The sequence below is a fragment of the Bos indicus x Bos taurus genome, chromosome 8 (genome assembly GCF_003369695.1).
Source record: "Bos indicus x Bos taurus breed Angus x Brahman F1 hybrid chromosome 8, Bos_hybrid_MaternalHap_v2.0, whole genome shotgun sequence".
Lineage (NCBI taxonomy): Eukaryota > Metazoa > Chordata > Mammalia > Artiodactyla > Bovidae > Bos > Bos indicus x Bos taurus.
Genome location: NC_040083.1, coordinates 79,449,617 through 79,463,582, shown reverse-complemented (window position 1 = coordinate 79,463,582; position 13,966 = coordinate 79,449,617). Strand labels below are relative to the sequence as shown.

The 13,966-nt window shown below is 36.1% G+C and overlaps 1 protein-coding gene across 11 annotated transcripts in view; it reads left to right on the top strand.

The window, feature by feature from the left end:
* TUT7 (terminal uridylyl transferase 7) overlaps positions 1-13,966 on the top strand; it is a 58,698-nt gene that overhangs the window by 31,634 nt on the left and 13,098 nt on the right. For 10 of the 11 annotated variants that reach the window (XR_003512341.1, XR_003512342.1, XR_003512344.1 and 7 more), the window contains exons 17-26: positions 123-180; positions 4,254-4,357; positions 4,999-5,088; positions 5,876-5,989; positions 6,164-6,241; positions 6,851-7,028; positions 9,551-9,598; positions 9,683-9,774; positions 10,969-11,084; positions 12,516-12,841. Coding sequence is in view for 6 of the 11 variants with exons in the window: in XM_027550161.1 (XP_027405962.1) it covers positions 123-180; positions 4,254-4,357; positions 4,999-5,088; positions 5,876-5,989; positions 6,164-6,241; positions 6,851-7,028; positions 9,551-9,598; positions 9,683-9,774; positions 10,969-11,084; positions 12,516-12,841 (1,204 nt within the window). In the remaining 5 variants the exon portion in view is untranslated. The remainder of the gene's footprint in view (positions 1-122; positions 181-4,253; positions 4,358-4,998; positions 5,089-5,875; positions 5,990-6,163; positions 6,242-6,850; positions 7,029-9,550; positions 9,599-9,682; positions 9,775-10,968; positions 11,085-12,515; positions 12,842-13,966) is intronic. The other variant, XR_003512345.1, reaches the window with a different exon arrangement.

Sequence of the window (13,966 nt, the reverse complement as noted above, 5' to 3'; positions counted from 1 at the left end):
AAAGAAAAATCAATATACAACAATTTGAATTTAATTTTATTATTTCTGGAGGAAATGAAACCAAAACAGGGTTAAGAACCTGTCTTCTGTTTTTGATTCAGTCTCTGCCATTTTTGTTGCAGGAGTTGGACTGTGTAAGAACTATTGAAGAATTGGCAAGAGTCCTCAAAAAGCATTCAGGTACCTCTATAAGCTTTATCTAAAAAATATTCTCATCTTTTTTATTAATGTTTTGCATACTTAAAATTTACAAATGACTGAAACAGTGTAGTGGCTCATATAACATTTATAGCATTGGTGTCTTTGAAACAAATCTGTGTGGTTAAGTATGAAAAACTGAGGAATTGGTTATAATTTGTATGCATATTGTTGCCTTGGTTTTATTTCATGACAAAATGTATACTATACACACAAGAAACTTTGGGAATCATTTTGCCTTATCAACATAGTGTAAATCAAAGTGTAGGTAGAGGTTGCTGGCCATGACGTGAAGTTTAGTGAAAAGTGCTACAGACTGGGATGATGGATTGTACTTGCAGCTGTTCAGCAAGTTGTGCATGACCCTGGACAAGTATTTACGGCTGCAAAAAATGTACAGGTTCTGTAATTGTGCACAGAGCTGAAATGCCATTAACATATTCTTCTGCCTCTCTTTGTCAGAGGTAGCTGTGGATGCTGTTAACAGTGAGAGTCTTTTAAAATGTGGTACATCAAACGTCTGTGCTAAGAGTTAAAAATGAAAGTGAGCAAGATGTGGTCCTTGCCTTTGTGAAACTTAAATCTACGGACCATCCATAAAACGCTTTCTTATATCTTAGTCAAAAGTAGATTTAAATCCACAGCATGGGCATGCACACATAAGTATGCACCTGGAGTACCCCCTATATTTGCATTTTTGATTTCCAGGAGTTTAAAGAGGATACCATGTGATTTTAAATAACAGGGGGAAAAATCTTAATTTTGTTTTATTCCTAATGAAAAGTAACCTAGAGCATCAGTGTTTTTTTTAATGTGCTTTGATATAATTTTTATGGTCATTGAAATAAGCATTATGGGAATTTTACCTCTCAAAACTATATGCTTTTTTATTTTTGTTTTTGAAGATTATACAAAGAAACTAGATTGCTATGTTGCCATGACTATTAGATATTTCATAGTGAGGTAGGTTTTGACTTTTGATTTTAAAATAATTTCATATGTAAAGGAAATCAGCAAAAATTGTACGAAGAATTCTGTCTGCCCTTCGTTCAGATGCACCAGTTGTTAACATTTTACCACATTTGATTTATCATCCTATCTCTTGCTTCCTCGTAATTTTTTCTGGACCGTTTGCAATTAAGCTGCAGACATCACTTCCCTTTCTCCTAAAAAAACCTATACTTTCTAAGAATGAACCATGTTAAAAATAGGTCATTTTTTAGACCTATTTTTAGACTGAAAATGACTTTTATATGCAGATTACAATGTAATACAGATTGCATGGAGCAAAAATTGAATAATAGCTAGAAAGCAGTGATTAAGAAAGCAATTTTCCCACATATTTTATTGGGTGTTTGTTATGTGCTCAGCACTGTGTTGGGCATGTAGGTAGGATAGAAAAATAAGTCTACAGGTCTTTCCTTTGACAACTTTTGGATCTCAAAGGTAAGATACTCTCATAGGGTATGGAATAATGTATGATGGTATTCATTTATTAAAATAACTTGTAGAGCCTACAGTAAGTATTAAATAACTTATGAGGAGAGAGAGATTTGGGGAAAGAGTTGGGTAGGGAAGGTTCATGGAAGAGATGGGCTTGTTCTGATCTCATGATATTGATGAACTTGATTTGAAAAGGATAAGATGAGAAGTCATTCCAAAGATGCATGGATGTGTCTATGAGAATCACTGTAATCAATTTTGTAGGACAATGAGAAGATTGATACATTTTGAGAGGAGTTTCAAGTGGGAACTAGTAAGAAAATGTGAATGAACTGTGTTCGAGAGAAGAAACCCAATAAAAGCAGAACTTTTTAGGCAGCTGGTATGCTCTTAGGGAAGATACAGTCTAAGGGACAGGGCAGAAGGATCTTAACCAGATGCCAGTGATCCTAAAAGGAAGAGAATATGAGAGATTCCAAAGGCATATTTCCTAGATTCAGAACCTGCAAGTAGGAAATATGGGTTTAGGCTGATATCTGAACTAAGAAATGGGAATGGGAATGTTTGTAGAGAACACCAGTGTGGAGTGATAGTTTGCCATGAAGCTATAATCTCTAAGAGTTAACAACAGTCCAGCAAGCAGTTAGAAACGTAGAGTTAGAAATGTAGAGTTGCCAGTTAAGATTGAAGAACAAAATGAAACAGTTTTGTATTGAAAACCTTGAAGGAAGAGGCCAAGAATAAAACAGTTCTGTGGGATTATGAGAGAGGTTGAGGACCAAGCTTTAATTTATAAATGTAGAAATTAAGCAAAGACACTGAAAAAGGAGCTGTTGGAATGGTAAAATAGGAACCAGGATGATATACTGTGAATAAATCCTAGAGGACAGGTTTATAAATGTCATAATGGTGAATTAACAGTGTCAAATTCTAGAATTTCTCCATCTAGGAAGGAGATGAAAAAAAAAGGATACTTAATTTAAAGCCACCATAGCAAAGTAATTTAATGGTGGCTTCTAAAATCAGACTCCCTAATTTTAAATCTTGGGTCCCTGCTTGCTGGCTGTGTGATTCCAAAAAGTCACTCACCTTCATTGTAAGCACTCAGTTTCTCATCTGTAAAGCGGGCACAACAACAATAGGATTTAAGATTAAGAAAAATAATACATTACAGTACAAGGCCTGACTTGTTGAGTGTTCAATAAATAGGAGCTTCCTTGCCCCTTCTCCCCATCAGTATAAGTTAGACTTCTTCTGTCTCCCATGCAGACCTTTTCTGCTGAAATTCCTTTCATCTGCATACTTTTTTTTCTGAATTCCAGATCACTAGGCATCTGTCCTTCTAGATGTCACCATTTAACTCTCTCAAAAGGAGCTCGGACCTTAGCACCCAGAATAAACACATCTTTCTCTCTTCCACTTCCCTTCTGCTACAACCGCCACTAGCTGTTCTTCCTTCTACATCCTCTTTCTTGGTTGTTGACATTGACATCCATGGAATCACCGAAATGAATGAAGTGATAATTAACCTGTCTTAGACTAGGTTCAATAGAGTTAGACATACCTAGATTTGAATTCCCACTCCACAGTTCACCAACTGCATATTCCTAAGCATGTTCATTTCTCTGGGTCTGTGTCATTTTTGGGGTGAGGGTGAATGGTCTTAGATGGTGATGTTTGTAAAGGAATCTGGGCGTTCAGGGAATGTTCTTTCTGTTATAGCCTTCCTTTCCCCTACTTCTTCTTCCCCAACCCATCCAGTTAGAGGTGCTCTCAAACATGTCTTGCTGCTTCTCTGCATTCCCATGCCACCATTATAATTCAATCCCAGGTCAATTTTTATAATGGTCATCCTGTCTCTCTTCCCGGTGCCTCCAATGGTCAGTGATTCTTCCCAGATTTTGCCAGTTCATTGGCATCTCTTTGCCTCCAAGGATATATTTGTTCCATATTTGGGCTCTTCTCAGTTTTTACCATTTATCCTGTTATTCATTATTTCTTTCCCTCAAGCACAATTCCATGGAAGTTCCCTGAGCTTGTCATTCTGTTTCAGGGAGCTCCCCTTTCCCTGTGCAGTTTTCCTTGCCTGGTAAATTCCCTCATCCTTCTCTTTTTTTGCCTATAGTGAAAACCTAGCTGAGGCAATATCCTTCTCTCCTGTTGACACTGATTCTTTTCTTACATTGACATAGCTTCTAGCTCCATGATGAGTAACTTTTGTTTTGGGCATTCAGATGATTACTCATATGATGTAGGGCTTTTCTTCATATAATGTGTGAATACATAAGGCACACATAGTCCAGATTCTGTAGTAGTTTCCTCTGTTTTGAAGTTTATCAGACTGACAGCTCTATACACATACACAAGATCCGGAGTGTTCCTGAAGGGCAGTGTCTGCCTTATTGATTCTTGTACTTCAGATATTCATGTGTTTAACAAATGTAAACTTTGCCAGAAGTATCATGTTTGTTAATAACAGAATTTTTTGACTAGTCTTAGTGACTCACTGAGACAAGCCAAAGCCAGGTTTACTTCATTCTATGTTGGAACATAAGAGCAACTTATACCCTCTGCTGCTTTGTTTAATAATACTATCTTGTTTCCCAACCTAGGATTGAGAAACATCTTGCCTATTACAACAGCAAAGGTGCCAATCGTAAAGTTCTTCCATTTGAGAAGCGGTCTGGAAGTGGACATCAGTTTGTATAACACATTGGTGAGATTTTCCCTAGACTTTTTCTTTATGGGGTTTAAGGGGAAGAAGTATCTCTTAATTTACTCAGTCTTTAAGTAAAATTAAGCCATTCATTTCATCCTATTCATTCTTTTAGTAGTTATTAGTGTTTACTAAGTGTCTGGCAGTGTTCTGAGACTGGGGATATAACACAGAATTGAGTTAATATTAGTATTCATTAAAAATGAGGTCAGAGTGGCAAGTTTTTTTTGTTTTTTTGTTTTTTTGCTTGAACTTTGTTTAATTCTGGTGTGTGTGTATGTGTGTGTCTTTGGTCTCAGACCTGGTTTGTTTTCGAGGCTCTCTGGAACCTCTCTGGCCCCTAAGGACATTTAATATGAATAATAGGCAGGGATACAGATCTTATGTTGAGTTAAAGGGAACTGATTATTTTTATAGCCCATATTTTCTAGGTATGTTTAGACTAAGGTGGCCTGAGATCAGATGTCACTTGTAATTATTATCTAGTAAGTTAGTAAAGCTACTCTGTAGGGGAAAAATATTAGTTTCAGTCTAAATGACTTCATCTTAAAAATGAATTTAAATGAATTACACTGTAAACCTATTCAGAATATTTCACCTTAAAACTTTTTTTTAAGGTAGTATAATTTCCCTTTTAACAGGCCCTTCATAACACAAGACTCTTATCTGCTTATTCAGCCATTGATCCCAGAGTGAAATATTTGTGCTATACTATGAAAGTATTTACAAAGGTAAGTATGCTTCCTCCTGAGATTTCCTCAGGAGATTTCTTTACATCTTTAAACCTTGTTGAAAACCTAAGAAACAAACTCAGTCATGTAGAAAACAAACTAGTGGTTACCAGTAGGGGAGACAGGGATATTTTGGGATAAAGAGAGACAAACTACCATATGTAAAGTAAATTAGCAACAAGGATATGTAGGGAATGTAGCCATTGTTTTGTAATAACTTTTATTTTTTTGGCTACACCGCAGAGCTTCTGGGATTTTAGCTTACTGACCAAGAATAGAACCTGGGCCCTCCACGGTGAGAGCATAAAGTCCTAAACACTGGACCACCAGACAGTTCCCTGTTTTGTAATAACTTTAAAAGGGAGTATAAAAATATTGCATTACTGTGTTACACACCTGAAACTAATATAATCTTGTAAACCAACTATACTTCAATTAAAAAAAAAAAAAGAAAACATAGGCCTATATTTTTAAAGAACCATAGCCTACTATTTGAGAAGCCCTACTGAACAAACGAAAATGTTACCTTAATTTTACATGATAACCTAATATTGCTTGTGGCTGATAGTTCCACAGCTTTGTTGGGGTTTGTTTTACTTTTTGATTTTTTTTTTTTTTTTTGGTTGGTGTTATTTGGTTTTGTTGACATATATTAGCATTTGAAAAGTGTGATTTTTATGTTAGTGCCCTCTAGAAGCACCTTACTTTTAGTGACAATAGAAGAGCTGCAAGTGTAGCAGAAGACATTGGTGATCTTGCCTTTGTTCCTCCTTTTCCTTACCCCCAGATGTGCGATATTGGCGATGCTTCTAGAGGCAGCTTATCGTCATACGCATATACGCTCATGGTGCTATATTTTCTCCAGCAGAGGAATCCACCAGTTATTCCTGTTCTTCAAGAGGTATTAGTAAAGGAAATTGTATTTGTCATCTGTAGAGCTGGATGATTTTTGAGCCCTCTTCCTTCTCTAAAATTCTGTGGTTCTGTAGTTAAAATTTTTACTATTTTCCTACAAGTTTTTGTATCAATGCGCTAAGTTTGTAATCCATACTAATAGTTTAAAAATTAATTTCAGATATACAAAGGTGAAAAGAAACCTGAAATATTTGTTGATGGCTGGAATATTTATTTTTTTGATCAAATAGATGAACTGGTACGTATTTTAATAGTAAAGATTTTTTACATCCTTGACTGAAAGTTAGCTATACTGTGCTGTAGTGTAGATGGTCAACAATTATATTATCACTTGTTATATTTATTTATATTGTGATAGTAAAAAAAAAAAAAACTAGCATATACAGATGATTCCTTTGAAGTTGAAAATATTTTTTAAGCCAGGTGAGTTTCTAGGGACTGTATCCAGGACTTCTTTACTGACTAATAATTCAAAAGGTTAAGTAGCTTTATTCTAAATGAACAAATAATTTGCTCTGTGATTTCCTACAGAATTTAGAAAAACTCTTGAGTTACAGAGGTATAATAACTAGGTGTCACCAAGGCTCTAAAATTTATTTCTAGATTCTTCCACAGACATGCATTCTGAGGTTTGACCTTTAAAACCCAGAGCACTTTCTGTCTCTGGGTCATAGGGTACAGATTAATAAACTCATGTAAATGATACTTTAAAATAGAAAAGTTTTATAATTGTTTTTATATATATTTTAACTCTAGTTAATTAAAATCCAGATTTATTCCCTAAGATACAAATGACTATTAACACTTTACTATAGAGCATGATATCTCTTGTTCCTTCTATTTCTAGCCCAACTATTGGCCAGAATATGGAAAAAATACAGAATCTGTTGGGCAGCTATGGTTGGGACTTCTTCGTTTCTACACAGAGGAATTTGATTTTAAAGAACATGTAATTAGCATCAGGAGAAAAAGTCTGCTTACAACTTTTAAGAAACAGTGGACATCAAAATACATTGTTATTGAAGGTACTAATAAAATCTAACTTAAAACTGAATAGAATATAGGGATTGAACTGTTGAGGGTACTCTTGGTCCTTGCAGAGCTCTTCCCACGCCACCATGAGCCACTAATCAGAATGCGCCTAGCAGTTGCCCCGTTACTGTCCATGTCAGGCAGACTTATCTGTTTCCTTTTTTTTTTTTTTTAATGACTGATGCCTTCGTGTGGGGTTTCTTACAAATCCAAAAATCTTTGTTCACCATAATAAGTCCTTTATCTTTGTTTAACAAGCTCTGCAGAATAAGGTTGCTGTAGAGATAAGCCAGCTTCAAAAATTTGTCATTTAGTTTGCCCATGCTGAATGCTAGGATTCCTGGGCCATTTGTGTTTGTATTTGATTGTTTATTTCCAATTTGGGGGATTTTTGTTTTTATCTTTGTAGATTTTTTATATTGACTTTATATATATTTGTATGTACCCAGATAAATTTATATATACATACACTTTTTTCTTTTAGATGTTTGTGGTCATTATTCTGAGACTTGCTTTTTACACTGAATGGTTTTACTTTGATCCTCTATTCTGTCTATACACCAAATTACTTTCAGTGGTTGCTCAGTATTGATTTATATAGTTGATTTACAATGTTATACTAGTTCCTGTGTACACAATAGTGTTTCAGTGTTTTTATGGATTATACTCCATTTAAAGTTATTATAAAATACTGGCTGTATCCTTCGCGCTGTACAGTATATTCTTGTTGCTTATTTATTTTATACATAGTAGTTTGTGTCTCTTAATCCCATAGCTCATCTTGCCCCTCCACACTTCACTTTCCCTACTGGCAACCACTAGCTTGTTCTCTATATCTGTGAGTCTGTTTCTGTTTTGTTACATTCATTTGTTTGTTTTATTTTTTAGATTCCACCTGTAAGTGATCAATTTGTGTGATTTTAATTTTAAAGACAAAATGGAGATTAAATGCTTAAAAATGGAATTGAAAATGCTTGAAATGTTTTGTTGATTTTAGTCTTATAATTTTTTCAACTGTTATCACCTAAATAATGTATTACTTTAGATGTTCTATTGTCATTACTTCTGCTTATTGACATTATTAAAATACAGTGACTACTTACAAAATTAAATTCAGATGACCATGGATTGTGGCTATGGTTATAACTTTTTAGTATCCCATAGCTAAATACAGAACTTTGTCTTAAACCTTTCCATTATCACAGTGGATTCTTACGGTCTGCCAATTATTAATTTTTTTTTTTAATTTTTGAAGCCTCATTACGTTTTGCTTTTAACTTTATTTATAAATGAGCCATTAGTAATAGGCTGTCTTAGAAGGAAGACTTCTGACTAGTTTTTCGAGAAATGTCAATGGTGGTAGTTTGTAGTGTTTATACAGTAACTAATATTGTAGCATCTCTGCTACACCAAGCAAACACCAAAAACACTTCCATGTAGCACACACATAAAGTCACCAGAGGAAAGCATGACCAAACCTACTAGAAAGGTAACCTTATAGCAATTATTAGTATAGGGTTAAACTGAGTGAAGGGTGCTTTTCTCCAGTAAACTCATAGTGGGTCTAAATCCCAAATGGTATACCCCAGTTACTGTACATTAGAAGCATAGCAAGACAACCAGAAGGATGCCTCTTTTTACTTCTTTACTCTTCTTATATGTACTGTATACATCCTCCATTTTCTTAAGTAATGAGATGATCCTCAAAAAAGGTTTTGTTTTGTTTTCCCTTTGCTTGTTTTTGGTTTTGTTTTGTTTGTTTTGTTTTGTTTTTAAGATTTATTTTTGGCTGCATGGGTCTTGTTGCCATGCACAGGCTTTGTCTAGTTCCGGAGACTGCAGGGCACTTTGCAGCTGCAGAGAGTACAAGGGCTTCTCATTATGGTGGCTTCTCTTGTTGTGGAGCATGGGCTCTAGGGCTTCAGTACTTGCAGTAAGTGGGCTCAGTAGTTGTGGTACACAGGCTTAGTTGCCCTGCAACATGTGGAATCTTATTTCCCCAACCAGGGATCTAATCTTAGTCCCCTGCATTGGAAGGCAGATTCTTAACCACTGGACCAACAGGGAAGTCCCAATAAATGTATTTTCCAAAATGATTTTTTGTAAGGCTGTTAATTAGCAGGAACATTCAGTGGTAGAATGTTTTAAATGTATTTGTGTCCTCTATATGCCTCTAAAACTAGTATGATTTGGTGATATCAGACTTAAATGTCTTTTCCAAATAGTATTTTGTTGTCCAAAATGAAGCGCCTTCTCATAATATGAAGGACTCTTTAAGAATTCAGATATAAAGCAATATCCTAATTTTTGATGGATACTTTTAGGGAAAAACTTTCCATATATTTAGAAATATATAGCACTTAGCTGTATTATAGACTTGAAGCTCATTAAAAAGGCACTCATTTTAATACTTTTAAGTATGTAACTCTTTTTGTTATATAGACTTCACTTAATGTATAAATAGTGGTATTTCCTATTTATCCTTTTTTTGTTTTCATTAATTTTCTTTACTTAGATCCATTTGATTTGAATCATAATCTTGGAGCCGGATTATCCAGGAAAAGTAAGTTTTGCTTTGTTTTTAAATAATAATGCTTTCTCTTTTCCTGTTAATCCATTTAATTGAGACTTTACTCTTTTTTTCTAGTGACAAATTTTATAATGAAAGCATTTATTAATGGGAGAAGAGTATTTGGGATTCCAGTCAAAGGATTTCCAAAGGACTACCCCTCAAAAATGGTAAGTGTCTGTTGGAAATACCAAAAAACCAGTTCCAAAAACCTTTTAAGCACCTAATTTGTATACATTACTTCAATAATAACCTAAATACTCGAAAGTTTGGTGAGTCTAGCCACGATGAAAGCCTTTTCATAAACATAGCTATTTTGAAGCCATTTGTCAGCAGCATGGGGAGAGATAGCCAGAAGTGAAGTTTGGGTGGATTTTCCTAGATTTAGGAAAATCTAAATTTTCCAGTCTGCTTGCAAAGAGTAAGAAATACCTTAATGAAGCTAGGAGAGACATAGTGCTCCCTGTGCTAAAAATCTGTCCTCATATAACCTGATACTCAGGTTTTTATGGAACCACACTCAATAAAAGCAAAATAAAATTACATTATAAAAATTCATTTCAGTGAGAAAAAAGGGAAGGGGCTAGGAACTAGAGTGTTGCGTGTTAAAAATAAAGGGGTTTTTCTCCTGCATTAATTTTCCTAATTAAGACTTTTTAAATGAACCTTATCAGGTGTGTAAGCATGTTCAGCATTTTATCACATCTCTGCATCTAGCTTTTGCTAGATATTACTGTGGCAGTCTTCTATACCCTGCTTCTGAAACTTGTTCTAACAGACCACCTGGGGATTTTGTTAAAATGCAGAGTCTAATTCAGGAGGTCTGGGGTGGGGCCCAATACTGCATGTCGTGCAAACCCCCAGGTGATGCCACCTCTGCTGGTACCCAGCTTCATTTCAGTGGTAAGGAGGCTAGAATCCAGGCCCTTGTCTTTCCTTTCCTCTGATACTTTGCTTCAGAAGCCACAGCAAAGCAACACATAGCTTCTTTCTTTTTAGGTTTTAGCCTTTTCTTTTTATGAGAAAATGAAGTTTTTGTACCTGGCCGCAGTTTTCCCCAAGTCCTAGGAAACTGACTCACAGGCATATGTAATGCTCTTGTTTAGAGTTGTGCTGAGGGAAAAGATAGGGTTAAAGTGTTCTTCACGGTGAAAAGGAATGAACCAAAATGAATTCAGGTAAACCTATCCTGAATTACACTTCTTAGTGATTTTAGATTTTTGGATTTAAACAGTATAATAATAATTATTAAAAATAATGATTTGTCAGTGTTGAGATATAAGATCCCTGATTGATACTGGTTAGTTTTTGTGTTTGGATCTGATATTAGTAGTTTAGGTTTTTATGTATTTATATTCTGCTAGGAGTACTTTTTTGATCCAGATGTACTAACTGAAGGAGAGCTGGCCCCAAATGATAGATGTTGCCGCATTTGTGGGAAAATCGGACACTTCATGAAGGACTGTCCTATGAGGAGAAAGTAAGTGAACATTCAAAAGGGTGGTTTTGTTTTTATTTTCTTACTGTACCAGTTTTCAAATGAGGTTCTCTTGTACCAGGAAATAAACTTATATTAAACCCAGAAGTTCTCAGATAACTTTGAGATTTTTTACAAGGAAAATGAAGTGATTTAAAACCTGGCTTTAAGTCAGATAGCTAGGATTAACTTGAGTGTACAGGAGACAGTCTTCCAGGCCTCATCCCTTTTCCTAATTTTGGGCACATCCCTAATCACCCCTTGATCATTTGATTATTACGCTGTCCAACAAGGATGGAAGAGCAGAAGAGGAAACTGAAATTCTTCCATTTTACAGCAGTGAGAAGTCCAGAATCATTTCAGTCATTGAAAAGTAAAATGGGTTTGTTTTTAGGATCTCAGTTATATTCTGATGCACAATATCTGGGGTGTACTGTGTGGGAATTTAGACTCAGTAATACTGTACTGTGCTATAGGACCCTTCACTTGTATTCATTTTAATTCTTAATAATTGTTGTGGTGACCTACTCGATTTGGTCATCATGCTTTCTTCTGATAATGTTTTCAGGAGAGCAGAGGGAGATGTTTTTGGTTGCTTGCTTGGGACATGTTTTGTGGTCGTGGTATTTTTAAGTGGATGATAATATTCTCATTTAAAAACATGGTACTTAAATCACCATCTGGAATTCGAGGCTCTTATTTATTACTTTTATTTTTTATTCAGATAATAGCCACTGATTCTGTAGGGAAAGGAAAAAATAATTTTGACAATTTAAGAGCACAAAGCTCCTTCTAACCATTGTTCCATTGTGAACCTAAAGTTTTATGTCTCAAGTTTCCAGTGCTAGTAAAGAATTCTGCTGCTGCTGCCGTTAAGTCACTTCAGTCGTGTCTGACTCTGTGCAATCCCATAGACAGCAGCCCACCAGGCTCCCTGTCCCTGGGATTCTCCAGGCAAGAGCACTGGAGAGGGTTGCCATTTCCTTCTCCAATGCATGAAAGTGAAAAATGAAAGTGAAGTCACTCAGTCGTGTCCGACTCTTAGCAACCCCTAGTGGGCCAGAAAGTTTTAAGAAATCATTCCAAAGATAATTTGAGTTTCATAACATCAGTACCAGAGTAGGTATTAAGGAGTTCCGCTAATTGCAAAAACTGGTTTCACAGCATTAGAGTAATTGTGAAAATGAACAACTACACCCTTAAGCTCTGAGGGTACTTTTTAACACATTATTAACCAGAGACGTATTAATGCCACAGGTGATAGTTTCTGCAGAAATCCCCCAGTCAAAAATATGTTAATAGAGAAGATGGACTTAAATTCTTATTTTTCCCTCTGATGCCTTCTGTATCTAGTTGTCTCCTAACCTGGAGGGGTCTTAATACTTTGTTAGGTTTCTGTTCAGATTTTTCCTACTAGTATTATATCTTCTACAGAGTGAGGCGACGGCGAGATCAGGAAGATACCCTGAACCAAAGATACCCCGAGAACAAAGACAAAAGAAGCAAAGAAGATAAAGAAATTCAAAACAAGTACACAGAGAGAGAGGTATCAACAAAAGAAGATAAACCCATGCAGTGTACACCTCAGAAAGCCAAGCCATTGAGGGCAGCTGCTGAGCCAGGGAGAGAAAAAATCCTCAGGCCACCAGTGGAAAAGTGGAAGAGACAGGAGGACAGAGACTTAAGAGAAAAACGTTGTTTTATTTGTGGAAGAGAAGGGCACATTAAAAAGGAATGCCCTCAGTTTAAAGGCTCTTCAGGTATGGATGCCCATCATGCCTTGATGTTTGCACTCACATCTCAAGGGAAATCTGTTTTTTAGGGTTCTTAACTATTTTAGTTATATGTACAGATCTATTTACTGGATAAGATTTTGTTTTTCAGAAGGTAAACCCACCTCCCCCACCTTTACTCTAATTCTCTATGTGTTTTTAAACACTTACTCCTGGTTTTTTTAAGAGGCTTGTCAGTCTGGTTGATTCGGATAAGTTTGGTTGACTTTTCAGATAAGATTATCAATGAATTGAAGACCTAGTAATCCCCAGTACTTAAAAAATGTAACTTAAGACAGGGGTCCCCAGCACCCCCCAGGCCATGGACCAGTACTGGTCTGTGACCTGTTAGGAACAGGGCTGCACAGTGGGAAGTGAGCAGTGGGTGAGCAAGTGAAGCTTCGTGTGCTGCTCTCCATCACTCCCCATGGCTGTCATTACCTCCTGAACTACCACCGCCCTGCCCACCGTCCACCATCCCCCAGTACCCAGGCCATGGAAAAATTGTCTTCCATGAAACTGGTCCCTGGTACCAGAAAGGTTAGGGACTGCTGACCTAATTGACCAGAAAACAAGCTACCACTTACTTGAGCTTTCCCAACTATATTATGTACATTTCTGAAATGGAAGAGCCATGGGTAGGCATAGCTGAAGTGATCTCAGGACACCATACTTTGTGTGCAGGAGCCACTTACATTGTTGTGTAAACACATGTGCTCACAGCTAAAAAGGGGAGTAGAAGAAGGGTGACAGAGTTAACAGTGCCTCTACTGCAGACAATTCCCTTTGCATCTCATCATTCCTTCAGTGAGCATGTTACTCTTACAATGAGGAAGAAAGTATTTTCTGTCTATAGTTGAACATCATCCATAGATCTTGCCCCTGTAAGTTGTTGGATCTTAATTTGCTTTTTCTATGAAATGGGTGAAGCATCTGTTTGGGGCGTATTTTTAACAGACTTAAAAGTAAGGGTACCTTGGAGAGGGGAGGGTAAGTTACAGTTTACAAGGCAGTTTATACACTCTCAGTTTTTTCTCAGAAAAAACCTGTGAAAGTGGATGAAATTTATTTAGCATAAAAATGAAACCCTGAGAAATAATGTTTTTTTATTAA